Source organism: Chiloscyllium punctatum, chromosome 6 (assembly GCF_047496795.1).
Source record: "Chiloscyllium punctatum isolate Juve2018m chromosome 6, sChiPun1.3, whole genome shotgun sequence".
Classification (NCBI taxonomy): Eukaryota; Metazoa; Chordata; class Chondrichthyes; order Orectolobiformes; family Hemiscylliidae; genus Chiloscyllium; species Chiloscyllium punctatum.
The window spans coordinates 79,393,530-79,420,993 of record NC_092744.1 but is presented as its reverse complement, the minus strand read 5'-3'; the positions used below and the strand labels follow the sequence as shown (position 1 = coordinate 79,420,993).

The 27,464-nt window shown below is 44.7% G+C and overlaps 1 protein-coding gene across 2 annotated transcripts in view; it reads right to left on the bottom strand.

Annotated features, from left to right (window-relative positions):
* LOC140479122 (glypican-5-like) overlaps nucleotides 1–27,464 on the bottom strand; it is a 578,521-nt gene that overhangs the window by 129,609 nt on the left and 421,448 nt on the right. For both annotated transcript variants that reach the window (XM_072573060.1, XM_072573062.1), the window contains one exon: nucleotides 11,989–12,151. In XM_072573060.1, the coding sequence (XP_072429161.1) occupies nucleotides 11,989–12,151 (163 nt within the window). The remainder of the gene's footprint in view (nucleotides 1–11,988; nucleotides 12,152–27,464) is intronic.

Here is a 27,464-nt window from a genome sequence, read left to right as displayed (position 1 = left end):
TGTGTCTCAACCCCATTCTCTGCCTTCCACCCATAACCCTTGATCCCCTTACCAATCAAGAACCTATCTGTCTCTGTCTTGAATGTACACAATGACTTGGCTTCCACAGCTTTCTGCAGCAGTGAGTTAACCACTCTCTGGTTGAAGAAATTCCTTCTCATCTCAATTCGAAAGGGTAGTCCCTTCACTTTGAGGCTGTGCCCTTGTATCCTAGTCTCCCCTGCCAGTGGGAGAATCTTCTTCATCGGTTCTCTGTTTCACTTTCATTCCCCTCTCTCACTTTGTCCCTCCCTATCTCATTTTGCACCCAGCCCATCTCAGTCACTCTCTCACTCTTCTTGGTTGTCTCAATTCTTCTTTTGTTCCTCTCTTACGCAGTCATTCCCCCATTTTTCTGAACCCCCTGTTCTGAGTTTGTGTGTGGACAACTTTAACCGTACAAGGCTGGTTTCTGTAGGAGTAGATTTGTCTATTAATGTTTGCCATATCTCCTTCCAGAGCTGAAAAATGTGTTGCTGGAAAAGCGCAGCAGGTCAGGCAGCATCCAAGGAGCAGGAGAATCGACGTTTCGGGCATGAGCCCTTCTTCAGGAACTTTCGGGCTCATGCCCGAAACGCTGATTCTCCAGCTCCTTTGATGCTGCCTGACCTGCTGCGCTTTTCCAGCAACACATTTTTCAGCTCTGATCTCCAGCATCTGCAGTCCTCACTTTCTCCTAATTCTCCTTCCATGCAATTTCACACTTGATAATATGCTGAGCTGATCATATTTAAACCTGCACATCTGGAGTGACGGACCGCTCAAAATCAACAACTGAATTAGAGTGGCATCTTTTGAACAGTATGTGTGATGAATAACTCATCTGAGCTGAGTGAATCCATCATTGTCTGTACCAGAGTTAAACTGATTCGGAGATGAAGGAGCGCGCTTCCAATTAAACCTGTTGGACTATAACCTGGTGTTGTGTGATTTTTAACAGAGTTAAACTGAGTTGCCATCCATTGCAATAAATGACCATTGATGTCTGAATAGCAAGGAGCAGAAAAACAGAATCCCTTTGCAAGATGTGTGACAGGGGTAAGAGAAGTCGGAGAGTTGATGTGTGTGGACTGTCTTTGCAGGTTAAACGACCGTATGAGGATGAGAACAATTGGATCCTCTGGGCCATATGATCAAAACGAGGGTGAATAAAAGAGAGGGTATGTTTGACAAACAACATAAAGTTTGATGAGACTGAAAATAGCATTTTAGTTTGTGTGGGCGGATGCAAATGCTGTTTGGAGCTGAACAGCTGCCTAGGTAACAAATTAAAATGATAAAGAAAGAGAAGTCAGGGGAGTGAATGGTACTTGCTACTCTGTCTAGGAACTGAATGGGTAATATATGATCTGCTTTGGTGCTATGATTTACTACCTGCACGCTGTAATGTGCCAGTCCCTGTTGTGTGACAATAAAAACAATTTGCTGTAACTAATTAAGATTCTTGAAATTCTAACAGGGATCTTCGTGTCACCAAGTTACCAACCACTAATGGGCTCCCATGACACTGGTATGTCCATACCTCTGGACTGCAGGGCTTGAGTTCAAGTCCAACCTGTTCTGGAGGTGTGTCACAAGATAGCGGATCAGGCCAATCACTAAAAACTGAATTATCATTCATCCTATCAGATCTTTTCATGTCTCCAAACCCGGGTGGACTTGAAGGTTCCTTTTAACAGCGTTACAGTGAAACATGAGGTGGCCCCATCTCACAACCTCTCCCTGTGCATTAGGAAGCATGCATCTGAAAATTTCAACAGATCCAACTTCTGCCTTCTGTGGTTACAAAATGAATAGTACGGCACAGTAAGAAGACCACTCTGCCTATCCATCAGGCCAACCATCAGTCCCACTCCCTTGCTTGCATTTCACTTCTTCATTTCAAACATATATCCAATCTCCTTTGGAAAATTACGATTGAACCTACTTCCACCCCTGTTTTAGGCAGTGCAGCCCAGGCCAAAACAACTCACTGTGTCAAACAAGTTCTCATAGGCAGACAACAAAACCCATCACCCATGGCCGTAGACACAAGGTATCCCGTCTGAAACAATTCAATACCATACACACTCAATCCTTCAACTTTTAACTCAACCAAATCTAGAAGTGATGCATTTCACTGACCGAATATTCATCAGTGAACAAAGCTGTATTTCAACACATCAATTTTCATGTGGACTTGATGCACGCTTGGGCTTTAACCTAAACTGAAGTCAGCTTGTGGAATTAAATATCCTGGATTTGGAACAATCTCTTGTGTGTTTTAACTGGTCTGTCCCAACTCTAGAGTTTCTCACACATTTCCTGGATCTTCCATATCAGACTTTGTTGAGGACGTTTATCGCCAATGGAATTTTCCTCATTCTGTCCTTGCCATTCTTGGCTGAACTGCATAATCTGAAGGAAGACTGAACACTGTAGCTACTGCAAAAGCTTAGGCTCAAGCTTGGACAACAACCCCGCGTGATAGGCCATTAAGTAGATGAGCTCCAATAGTGAGGGGGGTGGGGGGGGGAAATCCGTTCAATCCGGGTCTACATTTGCTTTCTGTTGACCCCTGCTGGGTAGGAATCGAGGACAGAATTGGTTTTGATGCCAACACTTGGGTCGTTACACGACTGTCAGACAGCTGTTCTCATGGCCTGGTACTTTAGTGCCACTGTGGATGGGACAAGGGATTATCGGAGGAAAACAGGCAGAGAAACAGCCCAGGGTTGAAAAGAATGCCGCCTTTAAACAAGAGCTCTCTGTTCACACCGGCGCTACAGGCCATTCTGAAATCTTGTGATGGCACTCAGATCTTCAATGCAATTTACAATTAGCGCAGAAATGAGCCAGAGATTGATATTTGTGCTCACTGACCCATTCGTTCCTTTGGCAATCCCTATCAAACTAAATTGGCCAGCAAAAAATGTTGGAACTCAAGAGAATGAAGAGATTTTTCCATTCTGCAGTACTCTACCTCATTCACCACATTTCAATGAATGCCCTGTAATGGATAGGCTTCAGAGATCGGACATTGATGAATGGAGTCTTCGATTAATGGATACAGGGAGCTGGCACTCCTTTCATAAAGGTAACTGTGAACCATTTTAATCAGGTTTCCCTTTTAAATCAGTGAAACATATTAGACCAACATTAAGACCATAAGGCATAGGAGTGGAAGTAAGGCCATTTGGCCCATCAAGTCCACTCTGCCATTCAGTCATGGCTGTTGGGCATTTCAACTCCACTTATCCGCACTCTCCCCATAGCATTTAATTCCTTGCAAGATCAAGAATTTATCAATCTCTGCCTTGAAGACATTTAACATCTCGGTCTCCACTGCACTCTCTGGCAATTAATTTCACAGGCCCACCACTCTCTGGCTGAAGAAATGTCTCCTCATTTCCATTCTAAACTGACCCCTTCTAATTTTAAGGCTGTGCCCACAGGTCCTAGTATCCCCGCCTGATGGAAACAACTTTCCAGCGTCCACGCTTTCTAAGCCATGCACTATCTTGTAAGTTTCTATTAGATGTCCCCTCAACCTTCTAAACGCTAAGGAATACAATCCCAGGATCCTCAGCCGTTCATGTTATGTTAGGCCTACCATTCCAGGGATCATCCGTGTGAATCTCCGCTGGACACGCTCCAGTGTCAGTATGTCCTTCCTGAGGAGTGGGACCCAAAACTGGACACAGTATTCTAAATGGGGCCGAACTAGAGCTTTATAAAGTCTCAGAAGCACATCTCTGCTTTTTATATTCCAACACTGACTCATGGCACAGCAATGCTTCCAATTTTAAATGCTTATCTTTTGCTTGTCTTGATTGGAACAAGGGCTGGGGTGGGTCTCATTGACTGTGAGATCCTTGATTGGGATTGTTAATCTGGGCCAATCAGGGAGTACAGACATAAACAGGAGATTCAAGAATCTCCTCATTCTAAGGACTGGCTCTGAGCTGGCCGGTCGGAGCCAATGCATTGGCACATGTAAATAAAGGGTGACTTGGTGATGGGATACCAGCCTCCGTGCAGTTATTTCAAAGCTGCAAAACGTTCATGGCCTCAGCCCTGTCATTGTAGGACCAGCGCACAACACCCTATCAGTCCACAAGACCAACCCTACATCTCCTCCAGCCCCTACACTGCTCCCCATCTGTAACCTACTCCAGCCTCACTATCTCTGTAATCTCCTCCAGCCCCTAGAGCGCCTCCTATCTCATAAACTTCTCCAACCCCTCCGTATTTCTGTAATTTCCTCCTGTTCCTAAACCCCTCCTTATTTCTTTAACCTCCTCCAGCCCATACAGTGCTCCCTATCTCTGTAACCTCCTTCAATCCCTACACATCTCCCTATCTATGTCCTCCTCCAGTCCCCACACCCTTCTGAAATCATTGCATTGCTACAATTCTGGCTTCTTGGCCTCAGCCCTGAATTCCATCATTAATTCCTTTCTCTACTTATCAACTCAAGGCTATGTCTTGAGCTGTCTAAACTCTAGAGTTATATCCTTAATCACCTGCACACAATACCTCACAATCTATTTCTCCTCCTGTAAGGTTTTAGCTAATTTTGAAATGTTTTAATATGTTTTTTTCTATCAAAGTGTCTAAGAAACATAAAACAGCCCTGAGAAACACCTTGGGGTGCTGTACTACTGTAACGGTGCTAGATAAGTAAAGATCGCTTTTGAAAATGGATGGTGCTTCCTGTTTGAAGGTGACTTTAAAGACAGTGCTCTTTATATTTGTTAATGGCAGTGGACATTGCTAGCATTTATTGCCCATCCCTAATTGCTCACAGGGCAGTTAAGATCAATTCTGTGGCTCCATGACTTTAATTACATTGCTGTAGGTCTGGGTTCACATGAAGACTAGACCAGGTAAGGTTGGCAGATTTCCTTCTCTGAAGAGCGTTAGTGAGCCAGATGCATTTTGATTACATGGTCACGAGATCCAATTTTTAAAACATGAAATAAAAACTTTATTACCTGCCATAGTGGGATTGGAACGTATGCCACCAATAGCCTTGGCCCATGCATTATTAGTTGAAAAGTGTGGTGCTGGAAAAGCACAGTAGGTCAGGCAGCATACAAGGAACAGGAGAGTTGACATTTCGGGCGTTAAGTCCTTCATCATGATTGTGGCGGGTGAAGGGGGAATGAGAGATAAATAGGGGGTGGGGGTGTGCAGGGGGAAGGCAGTTGGGAAGGAGGTTGGTGAACGCAGCTGGTAAGTAATTGTGGTAGGTCAGTGGGAAGGGCGGAGTGGATAGGTGGGACAGGTCAGGAGGGCGGTGCTGAGTTGGAGGGCTGGATCTGGGAATGAGGGGAGATTTGGAAACTGGTAAAGTCGATGCTGGTGCAGTGTGGTTGGAGGCGGAAGATGAGGTGTTCTTCCTCCAGTTGGCGGTGGATTTGGTTTAGCGGTGGAGGAGACACTGGACTTGTATGTCCTTGGCAGAGTGGGAGGAGGATTTGAAGCAGTCAGCCACAGGGCGGTGAGTATGTTTGGTGCATGTGTCCCAGAGATGTTCCCTGAAATGTTCCACAAGCTGAAATCCTGTCTCCCTGATGTAGAAGAGACCACATCGAGAGCAACGGATGCAATAGATGAGGTGGGTGGATGTGCAGGAAAATCTCTGCTGGATTTGAAATGATCCTTTAGGCCCTTGGTCAGAGGTGGCAAGGGAGGCGTAGGTTTTACACTTCGTGCAATGGCAGGTCAATGCAAAAGATAAGCACATGCTGGAATTCTGAAAAACTAAAACTGCTGAAGGCCAGGCAACATCTGTTGAAACAGAACACCCATTGCAGATTGATGATCTTTCACAGAGCAAAGAACAGTACAGCACAGTACATGCCCTTTGGCCCTCTATGTTGTGTCGACCTTTTATCCTACTCAAACATCAAGCTAACCTACATGCCCTTCATATTACTATCATCCATGTACCTATCCAAGAGTCGCTTATATGTCCAGAAAGTATCTGACTCTACTACCACTGTTGGCAGTGCATTCCACACACCCACCACTCTCTGTGTAAAGAACCTGCCTCTGACATCTCCCCTAAACCTTCCTCCAATCACCTTAAATTTATGCTCCCTCATGATAGCCATTTCCACCCTGAGAAAAAAGTATCTGTCTATTCACTCTATCTTTGCTTCTCAACATCTCTTACACCTCTATCAAATCACTTTTCATCCTTCTTCGTTCCAGTGAGAAAAGCCCTAGCTCCCTCAACCTTTCTTCATAAGACATACCCTCCAGTCCAGGCAGCATCCTGGTATATCTCCTCTGCACCCTCTCTAAAGCTTCCACATCCTTCCTATAATGAGGTGACCAGAACTGAACACAATATTCCAAGTGTGGTCTAACCAGGGCTCTATAGAGCTTCAGCAAAACCTCAGAATTCTTAAACTCAATCCCCCCTGATAACGAAAGCCAACACACTATATGCCTTAACACCTCTATCAACTTGGGGGGTAAATTTGAGGGAATCTATGGACATGGACCCCATGATCCTTCTGTTCATCCACACTGCCAAGAATCCTGCCTTTAACCCTATATTCTGCATTCAATCCGACCTTCAAAAACGAATCACTTCACATTTTTCCAGGCTGAACTCCATCTGCCACTTCTCAGCCCAGTTCTGCATTCTGTCAATGTCCCGTTGCAACCTACAACAGCCCTTCAAGCTATCCATCACTTCACCAAACTTCTTGTCATTGGCAAGCACAATAACCCACCCTTCCACTTCCTCATCCAAGTCATTTATAAAAATCATAAAGAGCAGAGATCCCAGAACCAATCCCTGTGGAACACCACTAGACACTGAGCTCTAGGATGAATGCTTTCCATCTACTAACATCCTTTGTCTTATTTGGGCAATTCTGTACGCAGACAGCCAGATTTCCCTGTATTCCATGCCTCTTTAGATTCTGAATGAGCCTGCCATGGGAAACCTAATCAAACACCTTGCTAAAATCCATGTACACCTCATCCACTGCTCTACCTTCATCAACATGTTTTGTCACGTCCTCAAAGAATTCAATAAGGTTTGTGCCGCATGACCGGCTCCTCAGAAATCTATGCTCTAAACTAGCTATGGTTTTCCAAGTAATCATAAACCCTGCCTCTCAAAATCCTCTCCAATAATTTTCCCATCACAGACGCAAGACTAATTGGTCGGTAGTTCCCAGGATTAGTGGCAGGTAACATTTGTGCCACACAAACGCCAAGCAATGACCATCTCCAACAAGAGAGAAGCCAACCATTTCTCCTGACATTCATTGGCATTACCATCAGTGAATGCCTCACGAACAACATCCTGGGTTTATCATTGACCAGGTACTGATCGGATTCGCCATATAAGTAATGTGGCGACTAGAACAGAGGCTGGGATTCCTTTCAGAGTTTAATTGATCTCCTGGCAACCAAAGCACAAGTCGGGACTGTGATGTCCTACTTTCTACATACCAGGATGGCTTCAGCTCCAGCAACACAGAAGATAACTTAACGCTATCCAAGAGAAGGCACTTGACTGGCACCATCCACCATATTTAACATTCACTCTCTCCAGAACTGACGTACACTGTCAAGGTTCCTTCAGCAGTACATTCCAGACCTATGACCACTTCTATCTAGATGGACAAGGGCAATTGACACATGGGAACACCACCATCTACAAGTTCCCCTCCAAGCCACTCACCATCCTGACTAAGGAATATATCACCGCTCCTTCACTGTCACTGGGTCAAAATTCTAGAATTCCCGCCCGAGTGGCATTATGAATGTACTTATAATCAGTGACTGCAGTGGTTCAAGAATGCAATTCAACACTGCTTTCCTGAGGGCAATTGGGAAGGATCAATGAATGCTGGCCTAGCCAGTAACGTCTAAATCATGGCAACTAATAAATGCAAAACAAATCTCCAATTTTATGCAGGTAGCTCACATCTTTACCACTATGGCCTGAAGCATTGCAATTCTGTTAGCACCTAAAATGCTACTTCATTGTCAGCTTTTGGTGTGATGTTTTGGTACACCTTTATCTGGATTAGGATGAAATAGGACCTGATAATACTTCTGTAAAGCATTTTGGATTATTTTGTTCCATTATACTGCTTTACAGATACAAAAGTTTGCTGTTGACTCCCATTCTCTCAAATCACCTCACAGCCTAATGGACAAACAAGTCTTTAATGTGAGTGAGGGGTGCTCCAGTAAAACCACTCCAAAGAGCTCCATTGCTGCATTCCAGAAAAGAACTCATTGTGGCATCATTTAGTGCTAGAGTCTGACTGAAGGCGTCTCAGTGTGGGTGTTTCTCATTATGGGGAGGGTCTCTGTGTTGGGGACCCTCAGTGTGGGAGTCTCTCAGTGTGCAAGTCTCTCAGTGTGGCAGACTCTCAGTGTGGGAGACTCTCGGTGTGGGAGTTTTTCATCGTGGAGGGGTCTCTGTGTGGGGGTCTCTCAGTGTGGGAGACTCTCGGTGTGGGAGTGTTTCATCGTGGGGGAAGGGCGGGTCTCTGTGTGGGGGTCCCTCAGTGTGGGAGACTGTCAGTGTGAGTCTGTCAGTGGGAATTTCTCAGTGTGGGATCCGAAGTTGGGAATGAGACATTTACTCACTTGAAGAACTATTGCTGTTAAGTGACAATGAATGCTTTAAGATTGAGATTTACTGATTGATGTTGGCCATTCACCGTAAGGAGGTGGGGGGCTTTGGTACTAAGTGGAAGCTCTTCACCTGTGGGTGCCTCCCATTTTCCAAGTGGACATTTCTGCTGACGAGCACTCTCACTCACAGTAAAGATGAGAAGATCAAGATGCTCACAGTCACTGGTGTTATTGCTTCCTGTACTGTTCTAAATGACTGCAAGAATGGCCAGTGCTCAGTGATATGGCTTCAAACACAGATCAGGTTCAGTGCAGGTTTTCGCACTGGCCCTGAAGCAGCCTGCGTTGACCCTGCAGTGGATGCCGTGACCTGGAGTACAGTCCACAGAGCTGCCTGCGCTCGGCAGGAGTGTCAGGATTAGGCCACATTCTGTCCTCCTCTGTCAGTGTGGCTTCATATGTGCAGCAATGAGATTGCAGCAATATAGGCAGTCTGTGCTTATTTAATGCATTATATAGCAAGCTGGATCAGTCAGCTCTCAAACAAACGCCCTAAACCAGCTATAAATCTCAATTTCTTTTTCACTCAGATGTTTTCTTTGGAAATGCCTTATGAGTAGAGTGCATCTTCTGATATTCGTCCAACATTTAAGTAGACAGTGTGTCATTATTTAAGCAATTTTTAGCCAGGCTGAAAAGTGAGGTGATTGCAGGCTGCAATGGCTCACTGTAGGAGTATATTGGCATTGGGCTAGGATGAATATCATCTTTGAGTACTAACAAAATGAGCCCTTGTGACTTGGTTTTGTTTCCTTGAAGCGTTGACCTTCTATGTTGTTCAACATGCACCTGAACTATTGGCTTCATTATATTTCATTCTCTTTGATGCAACAGTCAAAACAGTTCGACATGGAATTACCCTGTACATTAGTAAAGCTTGTGTCAAGATCTGCAAATGTGACAGTTTTAATTACCAGTTTGCAGAAACTCTGGATCAACTCTTACACTTATTTAAATTCCATTTACACCTCTCTTGTTTTCTTTGGCTCATAACACAGAAGGTCATTGTTCGCAACATGTCTCTTTACTTGACAGAGGTTGACATGATTACTCCAATTGACAAGACAACCATAAAATGTAGGCTGCAGCTGGCTAAAACGTGTCTCCTCCTTTTGGCCCAGAGCCCTGTAGGTAGTTTTCTCTCCTCAAAGCTCACTTCCTAGTGTTCTTGTTGAAGCAAAGTTTATCAAGAGTTTTCAAACTTATGGCTTAACACAAAAATCAAGATTCATTGGTATTCCTTCACTGGATCTCCAGTGACAATCTTTACTACTCACTCGGTGTGAAGTCACGAGAGTTCACTGTGGTACTAGCACAGGCTCAGAGTCAGTGGGTTAGCTTGCTAAACCCAGGTTTATCGCTCAGTATTTGTTAGGCACCTGGTCCCATATACTGTTGCCTGCTGGGACTCCTGTCTCTGGAGCTCACTACTTGCTAAGACTCCAGTTTTAGGTTAAGTGCTTCCTGTGATTGATTTAGTTTAATGAACAACAAGCTGCTTATTGAGCTTAACAAATCTCATCACAGTTTGAAGTTTGATATTAACAGTTAGGAACTTTCCATCTTCCCCACTGTGAGATTGTCCTCAGTTCTGTTGGGCTGTTTTTAAATGGCAGACTGGAACCAAGAATGGTAGTGAACATAATATTCATGCAAAATACAGTGGAAACTATCACTCTGATATATGTATTCCTGCCATTGTTGGGAATACCCTGATGAAAAGTCTGAAATGTTATCTCTGTTTTGGTTGTGGCTGTACAGGACATTGGTTGGACAATTTCTGGAATATTGCATTCAATTCCGCTGTAGGAAAGATGAAAATGCTCAAAAAAGATTTACAAGGATGTTGTTGGATTGGAGGGTTTGAGCTTTAGGGAGAGGCTAAATAGACTGAGGGTATTTTCCCTGGAGCGTCAGAGGCTGAGGGGTGACCATATTGAGGTTTATAAAATCATGAGGGACATGGATAGAGTGAATAGCCAAGGGTGAGGGAGCCCAAAACTAGAGGCCATAGGTTTAAGATGAGAGGGGAAAGATATAAAAGGGATGTGAGGGGCAACTTTTTCACTCAGAGGGTGGTGCGTGTATGGAATGAGCTGCCAGATGAAGTGGTGGAGGCTGGTTCAATTATAACATTTAAAAGGCATCTAGATGGGTATATGAACAGGAAAGGTTTAGAGGGATATGGGGGAAATGCTGGCAAATGGGACCAGATTAGTTTAGGACAAGTTGGACCCAAGGGTCTGTCTGCATGTTGTACAAAACTACGACTCCATTTCTCTCTCTTTACTGGCTAACTGATCTGTTCAGTATTTCCACCATCGTCTGAAGACACTTATGATCGTAACAGAAAGTGGCGTCATCTAGATTCAACCAATGATTTCTCCAGCCTTGGCCCATCATTACACGGACATAAATGGTCTCGGGGGCAAAAAAAGCCCCACAGCTTCTCCAACAGTTACAAGCGTTCATATCAGTGCTAAATCTCAAGAACAGTAGTAGGATAACTCAGCTGTGTGGTGTCAGAAAGCATTGTCTGATGCTGCATCTTTTCCATGCTGAATGGTTGCACTAAAGCTGATAACAAGTTACTGCTTGCATTTTGACTTCCAATCAATGTGATATCATGAACTATTTGTCCAACTCATCCAGTTGGTTCCGGGCTCTGAAGGATCAGTATCTGGATGGCATGACAATCGTGTGCAACCTTGTCATGAGTGAGTAATTGACAGCTTTGGAGAGTCAATATACCTCAGTCCCACCCTTCAGCTGCCTCAGATCTCAAATGCAGCTTTTAAACATTCATTGATTAAAGTATGGGGATACATTAATCAATGATGTTTAAAAGCTGTATTTGAGACCTGAAGCAGCTTAAAGGTAGGACTGAGGGATATTGACTATCTGAAGTTGTCACTAACTCACTCTTGGCAGTATGCCATACCATTGCCATACCATTCAGATACTTATTCTTTAAAGCAGGTACCAGTAGATAAATTGGACAATTAATTCACAATATCTCATTTGTTGGAAGTCAAAAAGCTGGCAATAACTTGCTATCAGCTTTATTACAGCCATTGAACATAGAAGTATCGCCCACAGCCCTCAGATCCAAGGCAAGCTAACAAATAGACTGCACCAGTATGAAACCTGAGAGTGTTCCCACTATAATACTGCATTCAAGATTACGTTCAACTACCTTGTCTGCATCAGATTCAACACAAAGGGTCACCTTACACCTCACTTTCATAGGATGTCATTAGGAACCAAGTATCTGTAAGACAAATTCACCTGTATTCTTCTTACGGCCCACTTCTCCGCTTCCAGATCCTGTGCATCCATCTTCATCGTCACAGTCTCCGCTCGATTCAGAGTCCTCTTCCCTGTCATCACCACTGCCAGGTTCTCTTGAGGACCACTGCCCTGACTGCTTGCTCCTTTTCCCATGCAACATCTGAGATGAAACAGAATGTCAACTGTGAGAAAGGTGACCATGGGCTTAGAAATAAATTGTTAGTCTTTTGCTCCAGTACCTGTCAAAAAGAATTCCTCATCCTAATATACATAACTCTCACTTACTGTCCTTGTGCACTAATACCCAGAATGCTATTAATTCAGCCATCAGATTGCTTTCCGATTGGCATCTTCTCACTCTCTATAAACCTGAGCTTATCCAGAATATTGTTGTCCATAGCCTAACCGGTACCATTCACCCATCATCCCTCTGAACACTGGTGTATAAAGGCTCCCCATCAAGATTCACTGAATCTCTACAGTATGGAAACAGGAAATTTGGCTAATCAAATCCATACCAACTCTCCAAAGAGCATTTCACCCAAGCCCACCCCCTTCACCCTATCCCTGTAATCCAGCGTTCCTCACAGCTAACCCACCTAGCCTGCATATCTTTGTACACTTTGGGAAATTTACCATGGCCAATCCACCTAACCGTCACATTTTTGGATTCTGGGAGGAAACCCACACAGTCATGGGGAGAATGTGCATATTCCACACAGCTAGTCACGCGGAGCTGGAATTGAACCTGGGTCCCTGGTGCTGTGAGGCAGCAGTGCCACCTCATGCAGCAATCTACCAGCACCGTGACTTTAAAACTTAAAACCTACATAGTCTGACTCTCCCCATCTCGCTAGTCCCATCCAGAGATCTCTGTGTTTCAGAGTCCCAGGCAATGCACCAGCTAATTCTCCATGTATCCCTTCATTCATAAAACCAACCCTAATGCGTAAGAAGGACTATTCCCAAGGTCACTTACTTTGCCAAAATCATATGGTCAATGTCTGTCACGACACGCTGGCTGTTCCAGTAATGTAAAGATATCATTGCAATTACTTTACGGAAAATAGTTCCCATTACAACTCAGACCAAGCTCTCAAAAACCTTCTCTTTCTGGCTGTGATGACTTGCTTTGCTCAGTATCAGAGTGGAACAGTGTTGTCATCAGTGGAAACTTGAAGCATCTATTTTTCGGTATATAGCAAGATTTTGTTGCGAGCTGAGTGGATTGAGCAAAGGTCTCAATCACCAGCTGACACTTAACGCTTAAAGGCAGCAGCACCCATGGAAGATTGGAAAGGCAACCCGGGGAGCACGGGGCAACTGGATGGAAAATCACTCCATTGAGGTACATGGAAGATGAACCTCAATGGTTTACAGTAGCTACCAAAATGCAGGAGCCTTTCATGAATCCTCCCTGCCTCTTGTATATAAACAACTGCTGGTCTGATTTATATATGATTCATTGCACTTGTCAAACAGCTGACTGGCTACAGCAACAGCTGAAACAGTGCTGACCCCTGAGTGTAAATGAATCTAACACCAGCTGCACAATATTAACTGCCTTTTGAGAATAAACCGACCAGAGTAATAAAAAACAGGGAAGGTTCAAAACCCAAGTTCACTTGTTTATGGTTTATAAGGAAAACTTGAAGGGATTACGGAATGTGCTCCCTCAAAAAGGCTGGAAATCCAGGAAGATCCTAGACTTCACTGCAAGAAACCTGCCTCAACTGGCAGTGCACTGAGATGCCTGGAGATGGCTGTTGGAGAGTGTGTGAAGACAGCGCAACAGTACCTCAAGAAAACTGACAGGTTGGCACACAGAGGTTAAACAGGAATCAGTCTGCTTGGGCACTTTGATTCAAGCCTATTCCAGATTGGAGGCACTAAAGGATTCATGTTTCCATTTGTTGTCAGGGCCTGAACAGGAATTAACCCTAGGGTGAACAAACCCTACAAGGCCTGGAGAAATGGCAATGTCCAATTAATGTCCACTTTTTGGTGCAGCCACCACACATGCTTCAAAGCAATTGAAACTTTAAATGGTATCAGGATACAGCTCAGTGCTAAAGGCACTGTGCAGTGATTTCCTACCTCAGCCCTTTTCATTCCCAGGCCAGCAACACTGAAAACTAGCTTTCTACTCTGAAAGAGAGGTGCAGGAGAGGTTGGTGTTGGGTTTCTGAGAGGATTAAAGAGAAAAACTCACGACAATTAAACTGGATTTAATGTAGGCCACAGGATCATGGTGTTGGAATCAACTGGGGGCCTCCAAGGCAACACTTATCTGATGCGAGAGAGGCGGCGCAACTTTCTAACTGGTTGCTTCACACTCATTGCCGTACGGAGGGCTGTGTTTGATCCAACCAGCACACCAGGAGAGCAGGCCATTGTGGAAGCAGGTCAGTGACTGCTGGAATGCTTCCATGTTGGGGTGAGGGGTCTGAAGGCAGCCTGAATCTGAAAGATCACTGGCCAGAGCTTAAAGAACGATCGAGGTCTCGGGTCGCAGAGAGGGAATCACTCTACAACAACGCCAACTGAGACTCTGCGGCCCTCCCCAGCCTCTACCTTGGCAGAAACGTTCCACTGAGGGGTGGTAAAGTCATGCTCCCTAACTTAATTGGTTGCACAATGTCCCCGGAACGGGCATCCAATTCCATATCACCCCCCAGGAATTAATCTCCGCAACAGTGCAAATGCATCTGGGAAACACCTGCTCAATTCCCCCAACCTCCTCCCTCCACCATCAACCACTCCATCTCCAACCCTGTCACCACTCGGATGGGACAATTGCACCCAATGATACAACATAGCAGAGATACCTGCAGGCATGGTGGAGAAGGTGGACAGGTGAAGAGAAGCCCTCCATGTACAGTGGACCAAACAGACAGTGTGAACAAAAGAGAGGGCATACCTAGCAAAATAGATTCAGTCACCACACAAGTTGTCAAAGTAAATTCATCTTCAAGTGACTCATCATCACATTCAAATCACTAGCTTTGCACCCATGATGTCATTGAATTAAGCAACTTGATGGGCCAAATGGCTTATTTTTGCTCACATATCTTAAGGTCTTGTTGTCTTGCATGCTGCTCACTTCACCAGCCTCAATGGTGGAAATGAGGGCCCACATTGTCCATGTACCTCATGCTTCACAGGAATGGAGTAGAGGTTAAAACAGTTTTCAGTTGTGCTAAACAGGGCAGCTTTGTGAAGCAGGTCAGGTTGAAGGAAGATCATTCATTGACTTAGACTCATAGAATCAGACAGCACAGAAACAGACCCTTTGGCTCAACTCATCCATGTCCACTGGGTTTCCTAAACTGAACTAGTCCCATTTGCCTGCATTTGGCCTCTATCCCTCTAAACCTTTCCTTTCCACGTCCAAATGTCTTTTAAGTGTTGTAACTGTACCCACCTCCAGCACTTTCTCTGGCAGATTGTTCCATGTACCTATCACCTTCTGTGAGAAGAAGTTGTCTTCAGGTCCCTTTTAAATCTTTCTCTTCTTACCATAAACCTATGTTCTCTACTTTTGGACTCCTCTAAGATGGGGAAAAGACCTTGGCTATTCACCTTATCTGAAAATGTGTTGCTGGAAAAGCGCAGCAGGTCAGGCAGCATCCAAGGAGCAGGAGAATCGACGTTTACCTTATCTGTGCCCCTCATGATTTTATAAACCTCTATTGTGGGTCACCCCTCAGACTTCTATGCTCTAGAGAAAAATGTCCCAACCTAGCCAGCCTCTCCTTTTAACTCAAACCCTCCAGTCTCGGTAATATCCATGTAAATCTTCTTTGCACCCTTTCCATTGGGAAATGAGGTTGGACAAGTAGTAATGGGGAACAAATAAATGAGGGAGGAAGTGAATAGGTTTCACTTGCATCAGTTTTTACAGAACTTCAGGAAAGTCAGGGGCATGAGTAAGCGTGGTGGCATTACTAAGGAGAAGGTGCTGGGGGAAAGCTGAAAGGTCTGAAGATGGATAAATCATCCGGACCAGGTGGACAACACCCCAGCATTCTGAAGGAGATAGCTGAGGCGATTGTGTAGAATTTGGTAACGAGGTCTTAGGAATTTCTGGAGTCAGAGAGGATCCCAGAAGCACTGGAAAATAGCAAATGGAACACCCCTAAGAAAGCGAGGGAGGCAGAAGACAAGAAGCTATAGGCTGGTTAGCCTGACCTTAGTCATTGTTAAGATTTTACAGCCCATTACTAAGGATGGGATTGCTGAGTGTTTGGAAGTGTATGACAAAATAAGCACAGCTTCATCAAGTGGAGGTCATGCCTAACAAAATAGTTACCATTGATAATTTAACTAACTTACACATCCCAGAATCATAGAATCCCTTGATACAAAAAGAGGCTATTCAGCCCATTGAGTCAGCAGTGCCCCTCCAAAGAGCATCCCACTCAAACCCAGCCCCTTATTCTATCCCAGCAACCCTGCATTTACCATGGTTAATCCACCTAACTTACACATTTCTGGAAATTAGGGGAGCAATATAGCATGCCCAATCCACCTAACCTGCACATCTTTGGGCTGTGGAAGGAAACCAGAGCACCCAGAGGGAATCCATGCAGACACGGGAAGAACGTGCAAACTCCACACAGTCGCCCGAGGCTGGAATTGAACCTGGGTCCCTGGTGCTATGATTAGCTAACTGGCAGAAGACAGAGTGTGAGGATGAGGATGATGGCAGCCAGTGAGTAGCAGAGTTCCACAGGGGTCCGTGTTCATTATTCATGTTAGACATTAACGATCTGGATGAAAGAACTGTGGGTCATTGTTGCTAACTTTGCAGATGACACAAAGAAAGGTTGAGGGACAGGTAGTACTGAGGAAGCAGGGAGGCTGCAGAAGGACTTGGACAGGCTGGAAGAGTGGGCACAGAAGTGGCAGATGGAATACAATGAAACTGTCAGGACATTGGTGAGGCCACTTTTGGAATATTGTGTGCAATTCTGGTCTCCTTCCAATTGGAAGGATGTTGTGAAACTTGAAAGGGTTCAGAAAAGATTTACAAGGATGTTGCTCTGGTTGGAGGATTTCAACTATAGGGAGAGGTTGACTAGGCTGGAACTGTTTTCCCTGGAGCGTCAGAGGCTGAGGGGTGACCTTATAGAGGTTTATAAAATCATTAACGGCATGGATAGGATAAATAGACAGCATCTTTTCCCTGGGGTGGGGGAGTCCAGAACTAGAGGGCATAAGTTTAAGGTGAGAGGGGAAAGATATAAAAGGGACCCGAGGGGCAACATTTTTACAGAGTGTTGTGCGTGTATGGAATGAGCTGTCAAAAGAAGTGGTGGAAGTTGGTATAATTACAGCATTTAAAAGGCATCTGGATGGGTATATGAATAGGAAAGGTTTAGAGGGAACATTGGCCAAGTGCTGGCAAATGGGACTAGATTACATTGGGATATCTGGCCAGCATGGATGAGTTGGACTGAAGGGTCTGTTTCCGTGCTGTACATCCCTCTGACTTTGGTAGGAAGAATGGAGTCATAGTCTATTTCTAAATGAGGAAAGGTTTCAGAAATCTGAAGCACAAAGGGACTTGGGAGTCCTAGTTCAGGATTCTCTTAAGGTTGATATGCAGGTTCAGTTGGCAGTTAGGAAGACAATTGCAATGCTAGCATTCATTTTGAGAGGGCTACAGTATGACAGCAGATATATACTACTGAGACTGCGTAAGCCTCTCATCAGGCTAGATTTGGATTATTGTGAGTAATTTGGGCTCTGTATCTTAGGAAGGATGTGCTGGTGTTGGAGGAAGTTTACAAAAATGATCCTGAGGATGAAGCTCTTGTCACATGAGGAGCGGCTGATGACTCTGTGTCTGTGCTCAGTGGTGTTTAGAAAGATGAAGGGTAGATCTGATTGAAATGTGCAGAATACTGAGAGGCCTGGACAGAATGGACATGGAGATGATGTTCCCACTAGTAGGAGAGACTAGGACCCAAGGGCAAAGCCTCAGAGTGAAGGAACGACCCTTTAGAACTGTGATGAGGAGGAATTTCTCCAGCAAGTGAGTGGTGAAACTGTGGAACTCATTGCCGCAGAGGGCAATGGAGGCCAAGTCATTGAGTCTCTTTAAGGTAGAGATAGATAGATTCTTGATTGGAAAGGGGATCAAGGGTTACAGGGAGAAGGCATACCAGCCATGATTGAATTGTCCTAATTCTGCTCCCATATCTCATGGCCATAACTTCACCTCACTCTATGACATTGAGCACAGCAGTGAAAATCGCTCCTATGTCCCACATTGATCTCACACTGTCATCCATACAACCATGACAGTCACATCATTCAAATATAGTGCAGCATGTTCACAAACACATAACGTGACACATTATCAGAGACAGCAGTAGATAACTGACAGGGAAATGTCGAGCTGGACGTCTTTTCCCTATGGATGAGTCAGCAGGTACCAATAGTCCATGGCTGTGCCCAGAGGCCGGGCAGAAACCATTGGAGATGCTGGAACTTTCCTACTAATCCTCTGTCTCCATCTCACTTCTCCCTCAGACTACAACCTTTTCTGATTTACAAGCTGCAATTGGTATCAGTAAACCTCTTGTTTCCCTCGCTCACCCCTAACGCCATCTTATGCCTTTGTCTTTCCCCTTACAGGGTCATAAGAGCAACATTTGCCAGCAATCTGTGCATGAGTGTGAAGTGACAGAACAGAAAGGAAAAAATGATGATTAAACAGTTCAATCTCACACGCAACCCCCAACTCACTAACTACTGCCAGTGTCTGCTTTTTTGAGGATCGATTCGAGGCAGGATTTGTAGGTGGCGAGTCTCCAGGCAAGTGTGGTCTGCTGGCATGGCAGGAGGAAAGGGTGGAGTAGGTGCCACTTCCTCAGACGGTGAGTCAGACAACTCCAGTTCAGCTGCAGACAGCTCCGATGAGGACTTTCATTGGGTAGTCTATAGGAAAAGGTTGGTGGATGGACGCAATGAAACGCTTGGTGCATTGGAGAACCCCTGACCAATGTCAAGGGCCATGATGGAGTTCTGCACAGACTCCTTAATATCAGGACTAACACGCTCACCAAAATTGTGTCCTGGGCCAAGGGACTGCACCAGAAGGTAGAAACTATAGATACTAGAGGGAAAACTTATAGCCCAACTTTTAACTAAGAAGAAAAATGTGAATTTGCAATGGAAGTGAAAAATGCTGGGAATACTGAGTAACATTTGCAAAGAGAGAAACAGAGTTAGCCTCAAGGTCCTTTGTCAGTGCTGACAAAAGGTCACTGATCTGAAACATTGACTCTCTTTATTTCTTCAAAGATGCTACTAAGTATTTTCCAGCATTTGGCCTTTTTACTGCAGATGATGAAGAAGTCAGTTTTGGACAGAACCAATACACTCCTAAGTTCCAGTCAGCATTACGTCCTAACGGTAGAAAAATTAGGTCGGAAAGATTGGCAAAATGGTTGCCATATTTGCAAAGGTGCACAGATTGTCAGCACGGACGATGTTCTCTGTTCAATGCTGGAAATGCCTTTCCTGAGAGCGAAGAGCAATGTGTAAAGTTTAACAAACACAAACCTCGTGGAAAAGGATTTGCTCACAGAAATGTGTACAAGAACCATAAAAAAAGACACTTTGAAGAGAGAGGTGTGTAAGACTTTGTTTCAGACTCCTGCAGGGGCATCTCCCAATACAAAACAGTGAACGAACTTTCAAATGTGATAAAGCCTTTGTGACCAACTCTGCGCTGAACAGCTATTCAACGGACACATATTGGAGAAAAGATGGCAATCTGTACATATTGTGATCAGAGATTTGTCAGTAACAAAACATTGTATGGACTCATTTGGTCAGAGACCTCTCAGTCTCTCTTTCCTGGGACAAGGCAGAATTAATGGATTTCAGAATTACAATTAGAATTAGCTTTATTATCACATGTACACACAGGGATACAGTGAAAGGTTTACAAGTTGCTGCTTACTGCACCATCTTAGGTACAAAGGTGCTTCGGTACAGCTTGGAAAAATAGAGAAGTAAAAAAGTCCAGCATTGTGGATTTTAACATGGCGAAATGGAGACAAAAAAGTTCGGAATACACACGGCCAAAACGTTATCAGCGTGTATTTAATCAGAAGTGGGGCCTAAATGAAGACCTGAGGACTCCAGCCTAATTTATGATAGTTTGCAAAACCCACGTGCCATTCATCACTCATGCACAGCAAGTGATTGCACAGTACCAATGCTTATCTGTTGGATGACAACTCTACATGGAATGCAAGATGCTTGATAGTGAGCAGACAAGGACATTTCAAAGATAGTTGTGATAGGATTTGTTTCTTTTTTCTGCGAGCGATATTGATCATCTGCTTCATCAAGCTCATCGCAAACAATCACAACAACAGACTTGCAAATCTCATTGTCGACATCAGGAACTTTTGTATCCATTTAGAAGAAACAAACAAGTTAAACTCAAAAAATGATGTATTTAGAGTGACTTAATTGAAAATATGGACTTCAGTGTCAGAGGGAAATTGCAGCACTTCATTAAAGCTCATCTGCCCACAGATCCTTGTACAGTACTTGATTGCTTTAGGTTGTGCTAGTGAGTAGAGTGACTGACTTCTGATTCTCATACAGAAAATTATTGATTCCAGATATTCCACTCCTGGGTTTGAGTGCATGCGTAGAAAGTCAGGCAATGTTTGAAGAAATTTTAAGTCATGTAAGTGAACTGTTTGAAATTAGAACTACCTTTTCATTATTCCAAGATGAACAAAATTTACAGCAACTCCATCCAAACATGACATCTGTTTACCCTCCCCCCCTCCCATTTATCTCTCCACCCCCGAGGCTCCCAGCCTCATTCCTGATGAAGGGCTTTTGCCCAAAACGTCGATGCTCCTGATCCTCGGATGCTGCCTGAACTGCTGCGCTTTTCCAGCACCACACTCTTGACTCTAATCTCCAGCGTCTGCAGTACTCACTTTCGCCTACATTCAGTTGGATATCCCGGGGCTTGGTGCTTGGGCCAATGCTCTTTCTCATTCATATGAATGGACCAACCTCAGGTTATAAGTGAGAGGAAGTTCTGGTCAAATTGCGGAGTACTCTGGCCTGGCTAGACTTTAGCATTCCTGAGACACAAGAAACCTTGAAAGGCTTGAAGCAATGATAGGAAGCCCTCTGAATTGACCTTGACTGATCTTGGGGCATCCATGTTAGCAGGAAAGGCTTAACTTATTTTTCCTCATCCTGGAATGGAGGTATCTTATAGATGGAGGAAAATCCTTAGTAAGTGGTGTTTAAATTCAGAACAGTAACGTAATCCAAATATGATATGGAGGAGCCAGTTCTGGACTGGGCTGGACAAAATTAAAAATCACACAGCACCAGGTTATAGTCCAACAGGGTTTATTTGGAAGCACTAGCTGTCAGAGTGCAGCTCCTACATCAGGTAGTATCTGATGAAGGAGCAGCACTCCAAAGCTAGTGCTTCCAAATCAACCTGTTGGACTATAAACCGGTGCTGTGTGATTTTTAATGTAATCTAACCACTAGGACAAGAGCACAAGGACACAGCACGAGTAACAAAAAGTAACTTTACGAGTACTACAGGTGGTGATTCAATGAAAGAGCAACCAATACGAATACTCTCAATGTATCAAGGGGCTGAATGGTCTGCTCCCCTCTTCTATAGAATGATGCAGATTAAGTCTTCACATGCATTTAAGTTGCAGCAAACCTGGCAAAGCTGGGTGAGGCAAGGTGGAACTGGAAGGCTTTTCTGGAGGGATGAACTGACAATGGACTGCATCATTCTCCTCGTTGTAATTATATGTTATACTCTGAATACTCCCCTGCTTTACCAGAAATTCCCAGCCTTCGATGCATATGTTCTGCAATGGAGCCTGCTCAGCATGCAGTGGGCAGAGGTGCAGGTTCAGTTCGCATTGCACAGCAGACCATGGAAAAACAAAGTACGACAACTGCCCCCCCCCTCCCCTCCCCAACCCTTGTCACATGTGACAATTGCATTAAAACCCCAGAATACAGCCGAGTGCGAAATCCTTAAAATGTCTGCAGGTAATTGTGACTGGCCCTACTTCTGGAACTCCTTTGGCTCCACATCTCACCAAAAGCTTCACTACTTCTGACCTCTTGAACATCCTCAGTTTTACTGTTCCACCATTTTGTGTCTGCGCCTTCAGTGACATGTTTTGGAACAACCTCCTCACTCCTTGTCATACTCCTTTACCAAGCTCTTTAATATTTCCCACTTTGACTCCCAATGTGAAGCAGTTTTATGCTTTGTTTCATAATGCTCTTGTGAGGTGCTATTGGAAGTATTATAACATCTTTGGCGCTACATCAACTGTGGTCGGCCATTTTAGGATGGAATGTTTGAGTATTATGAATGCTCTCGTAGTGTCTCCACCTGCCTATCTTTCCCGTTTAAAATTTAAATTTTCTCACTGAAACATCCTTTATGAAGCAAATCATCTTCTTTCAGCATTCCTTCCTCACTTGGCTACTTCTGCGGATTGTTGAAACCAGGCAAGATTACTGAGTGGGAAGAAATCTGTTTCAAAAACAAGGAAGATTAAAAAGCAACCTACTGAAAAGATTAAAAATAAAGCGCTTCTGTGATTTTTCCTCCGGCATTTGTAGTGGTTTGAATCTGCCGTTTCTGGTTGTCAGTTCCAGCTGTCCGTTGCAGTGGCCGGTATATTGGGTCCATGTCGATGTGCTTGTTGATTGAATTGATTGATTGATAAGCATATCGACCTGGACCCAATATACCGACCACTGCAACAGACAACTGGAACTGACAACCGAAAGCGGCAGATTCAAACCACTACAAATGCCAGAGGAAAGATCACAGAAGCGCTTCACAGGAGGCTCCCAAGCACTGAGGATGACACCTCGACAGGGGACGAAACGTCTGCAACACAAATTCCCAGCTCGGCGATCAGAACCACAACTACGAGCACCCGAGCTACAAATCTTCTCACAAACATTAAAAATAAAATCAGTTCGGTTTTGGATTTAAATCCAATTTAACAGGTAGGAATCTGCCATTCCTCAGAAAAAGAAGTTTATTCAGTAATCATCATCAGATGATACTTGTGAGGACGTTTCTGGAACATTTGCCTGCTTTTCATGTCAGTTTTGCTGAGTGGGTGCACTCCAAATTCAAGGAGTCACTATATCCTCTTCGATAGTCAGTGTGTGTTGACAAGCGAATGTCTGACAGGTGAGCTGTTATCTGAGGCCTCACCCATCAGTCCAGTGCGTGTAAATATTCTTAATATTGACAAAGAGCTTGCCTTGTGTCCTGAAATGACATTTCACCCTCAACCACCAGCACTGAAAATACAATGTTGAGCATGTTACTGCATACTCTGATAGTGAGATCTCATTACTGCTCCAGGGCTTGTACAAAAAGACTTCGAGATTTGTCTACATCTACAGGTAAGTCTTTGCACTCTGAGTACGTCCCTTTTTATGTGGATCATTGGGAGATCCCTCTATTCTTCCCCAACCTCTGATTACAATCAGGTACTTTACAATATTATGGATATCAAACACAGAACATTCCAGTCTATTCCTCCAAGACCATCCCCCTCAATTCCATGTCCTCTCAGTGTCGCTCTTCCTCACACAGGTCAACACAACAATGATGTGATCCCCCCTTTCCTACTCCCACTTTCCCTAATTAAAACATGTGCCCAGTCCAGCACCCCTTGCTCACGGTTCACTTCCCAGTGCCAACCGGTGCATCCCAACGTTACTCATCCCAACCCACTGTCATTCTCCGCCGACAAGTTTAACCAGGTTTCTGTTCCATTCTCCCCCTTCCAGCATTACCCTTCCCCTGCCTATGTTACCCCCTGTCCCTAAGTAATTCACTGTCCATCATGACACCTACTGTTGGCAAGGCATCAAGAAACTGGAAAGTAACTGTGCTGTAACAGTTGTCAGGTTGCTAAGGTTGAGATACAAGTGGCGTATACAGCTGCCAGGATGCTTCTGAGATATTAATGGAAGCTTACAAGTCCTGATGAAAGTTTTTTTCTTGACTTGCAATGACCTCCATTTCAGCATTGTCAATGATTCAGTTTTCAGACTTTCAGCATCTTTTTTCCCATTTGCTCATAGGGATGTCATCCCTGGCAACATACAACTGTCATTGAGAAGGTGATTGGGTGTCACCTTCTTATGCGTCTGTAATGGGGGTACATTAACAATGCTGTTCGGAAGGGGATCCCAGGATTTTGATCCAGTGCTGGTGTAGAAACAGCAAAAAAATTCCAAATCGGGATGGTGTGAGATTTGGAGGGGAACGTGCTTGGTTTGGTGTGCTGATGTATCTGCTGCCTGTGTCCTTCTGGATGCTGTAAGTATGGGTTTGCCACTCTCAATGAGCCTTGGTGAGTTCCTGCAGTGCATCTTATCGATGTTATGTATTGTTGCCACTGTGCTTTGGGGCTGGAAGAAGTGAATGTTGAAGGTGGCGGATCTGGTGCCAATCAAATGGTTGCTTTGCCCTGGATGGTGTCAAGCTTCTTGAGGGTTGTTGGGGCTGCCCCCCCATCCAGGCAAGTGGGGAGTATATCATCAAGCTCCTGACATATGCCTCACAGATGGTGGATCAGCATCAGAGAGTCAGGAAACGAGGCACTCACCACAGAATTCAAACTTCACCAGCTCCTGTAGGGATTCATATAGCAGGTCCACATCAGATGCAGGTCAATGGTAACTAATGTCAAGGGGAGATTATTGGATTTTGTTTTATTGAAGATGTTGAGTATCGAGCATTTCTACTATCAGTTTAAGCCTGCATGTTCTCCAAGTCTTGCTGCATATGGGCACTGGCTTTTATTTTTGGATTGGAGGAGTTAAGTCTGACTTTATAATGGAAGGGAAGATCATTGAGGAAGCAGCTGAAGATATTTGGTCTGAGGACATCATCATGAAGAACCTTTGCGGAGATATCCTGGAGCTGAGATGACTGACCTCCAACAACCACAGCTATGTTTCTTTCTAACATAAACAGGGCGGCACGGTGGCACAGTGGTTAGCACTGCTGCCTCACAGCACCAGAGACCTGGGTTCAATTCCCACCTCAGGCGACTGACTGTGTGGAGTTTGCACGTTCTCCCCGTGTCTGCATGGGTTTCCTCCGGGTGCTCCGGTTTCCTCCCACAGTCCAAAGATGTGCAAGTCAGGTGAATTGGTCATGCTAAATTGCCCACAGTGTTAGGTAAGGGGTAGATGTAGGGGTATGGGTGGGTTGCGCTTCGGCGGGTCGGTGTGGACTTGTTGGGCCGAAGGGCCTGTTTCCACACTGTAAGTAATCTAATCTAATCTAATCTAAAATGCTGGACAAATTCAGCAGCTCTAGCAACCACTGTGCAGAGAGAGATAAAGTTAACATTCTGAGTCCAGCATGAATCTTCTTCAGAGCTGTGGTGGGTATGATTCTAACCAGCGGAGAGATTACCCCGTTTCCAAACGAATTCAAATTTTCTAGGTCCCCTAGATACCCCACAGTTGGTCAAATGGTGCCTTGATACTGATTAGATTAGATTAGATTACTTTAGATAGATTACTTACAGTGTGGAAACAGGCCCTTCAGCCCAACAAGTCCACACCGCCCCGCCGAAGCGCAACCCACCCATACCCCTACATTACCAAGGACAGAAACTTACATTCTCCTTTGAAATTCAGTTTCCCTGGCCATGTTTGGACCAAAGGAGCTTGGGGCTCTGGTAGAACAAAATCCGATCAGAGAGCAGGTTACTGTTGCAGACCTATTGATAGCACTGTCAACAACCTCTTCCACTTCTTTGTTGATAATCTAAAGACCACAGCACTGACAGAAAAGTACAAGTTTGAATTGTTCTGTTTTAATGTGGACAGGACATGTCTGGGTGACCTTCCACATTTTCCAGCGAGATGCTTGTACTAGAAAAGCATGTCTACAGGGGTAGAAAGGTCTGGAGCAAAAGCAATATGGAGGTGTAGTGGACAGCGAAGAGGGTTACCTCAGACTACAAGAGGATCTTGATCAGATGGGCCAATGGGCTGAGAAGTGGCAGATGGAGTTTAATTCAGATAAACGTGAAGTGCTGTATTTTGGGAAGGCAAATCTTAGCAGGACTTATACACTTAATGGTAAGGCCATAGGGAGTGTTGCTGAACAAAGAGACCTTGGAGTGCATGTTCATAGCTTCTGGAAAGTGGAGTTGCAGATAGGATAGTGAAGACGGTGTTTGGTATGCTTTCCTTTATTGGTCAGAGTATTGAGTATAGGAGTTGGGAGGTCATGTTGTGGCTGTACGAGACATTGGTTAGGCCACTGTTGGAATACTGCGTGCAATTCTGGTCTCCTTCCTATCGGAAAGATGTTGTGAAACTTGAAAGGGTTCAGAAAAGATTTACAAGGATGTTGCCAGTGTTGGAGAATCTGAGCTACAGGGAGAGGCTGAACAGGCTGGGGCTGTTTTCCCTGGAGCGTCGGAGGCTAAGGGATGACCTTATAGAGGTTTACAAAATTATGAGGGGCATGGATAGGATAAAAAGAACAAAGTCTTTCCCCTGGGTTGGGGGAGTCCAGACCTAGAGGGCATGGGTTTAGGGTGAGAGGGGAAAGATATAAAAGAGACCTCAGGGGCAACTTTTTCACATAGAAGGTGGTACATGTGTGGAATGAGCTGCCAGAGGAAGTGGTGGAGGCTGGTACAACCGCAACATTTAAAAGGCATTTGGATAGTATATGAATAGGAAGGGGTTGAAGGGATATGGGCCGGGTGCTGGCAGGTGGGACTAGATTGGGTTGGGATATCTGGTTGGCATGGACGGGTTGAACTGAAGGGTCTGCTTCCATGCTGTACATCTCTATGACTCTATGATGTTATCAAGACCCGTGACCTTTGCAAACTCCAGTCCTCTTTACCGTTTCTTGAGGTCACATAGAGTGAACTGAACGTGTTGAAAATTGGTTTAGTAATGTTGGAGGAGGAGGAGGCTGAGGTAGTCCTCTGGCTGAAAGTGCTGATGGATCAGATTTATCTTTTGCACTCAAGCACTGGTGTACCCCACCAATAGAGATTCTGTACCTAGGGACCTTGGTAGCTAAGATGGCACCGCATGTGGCAACTTGTAAACTTTCCTCATGTGAGTAAATGTGACCATAAAGCGTCTTTGATTTGGTGAAGATGGAGGCACTCACAGAGCTTTGTGTGGCACCAAACTGGAGGACTTTGCAGTTTCATCTCACTGAATTCCCTGGGGCTGCCAGCCCGCTAATGGTGGCACGGGGATCAGCCAATGCCCTGTTTATGACTGCTACCCATCAGAATATTTTGATGCCAGTCTCACATCGGGTACAGGCAAGGTTTGATGACCCCCCCACCCCAACCCCATGTCCTTTAACCCTTGGCACACTGGAACTGTCAGTCAGTATTCGAGAA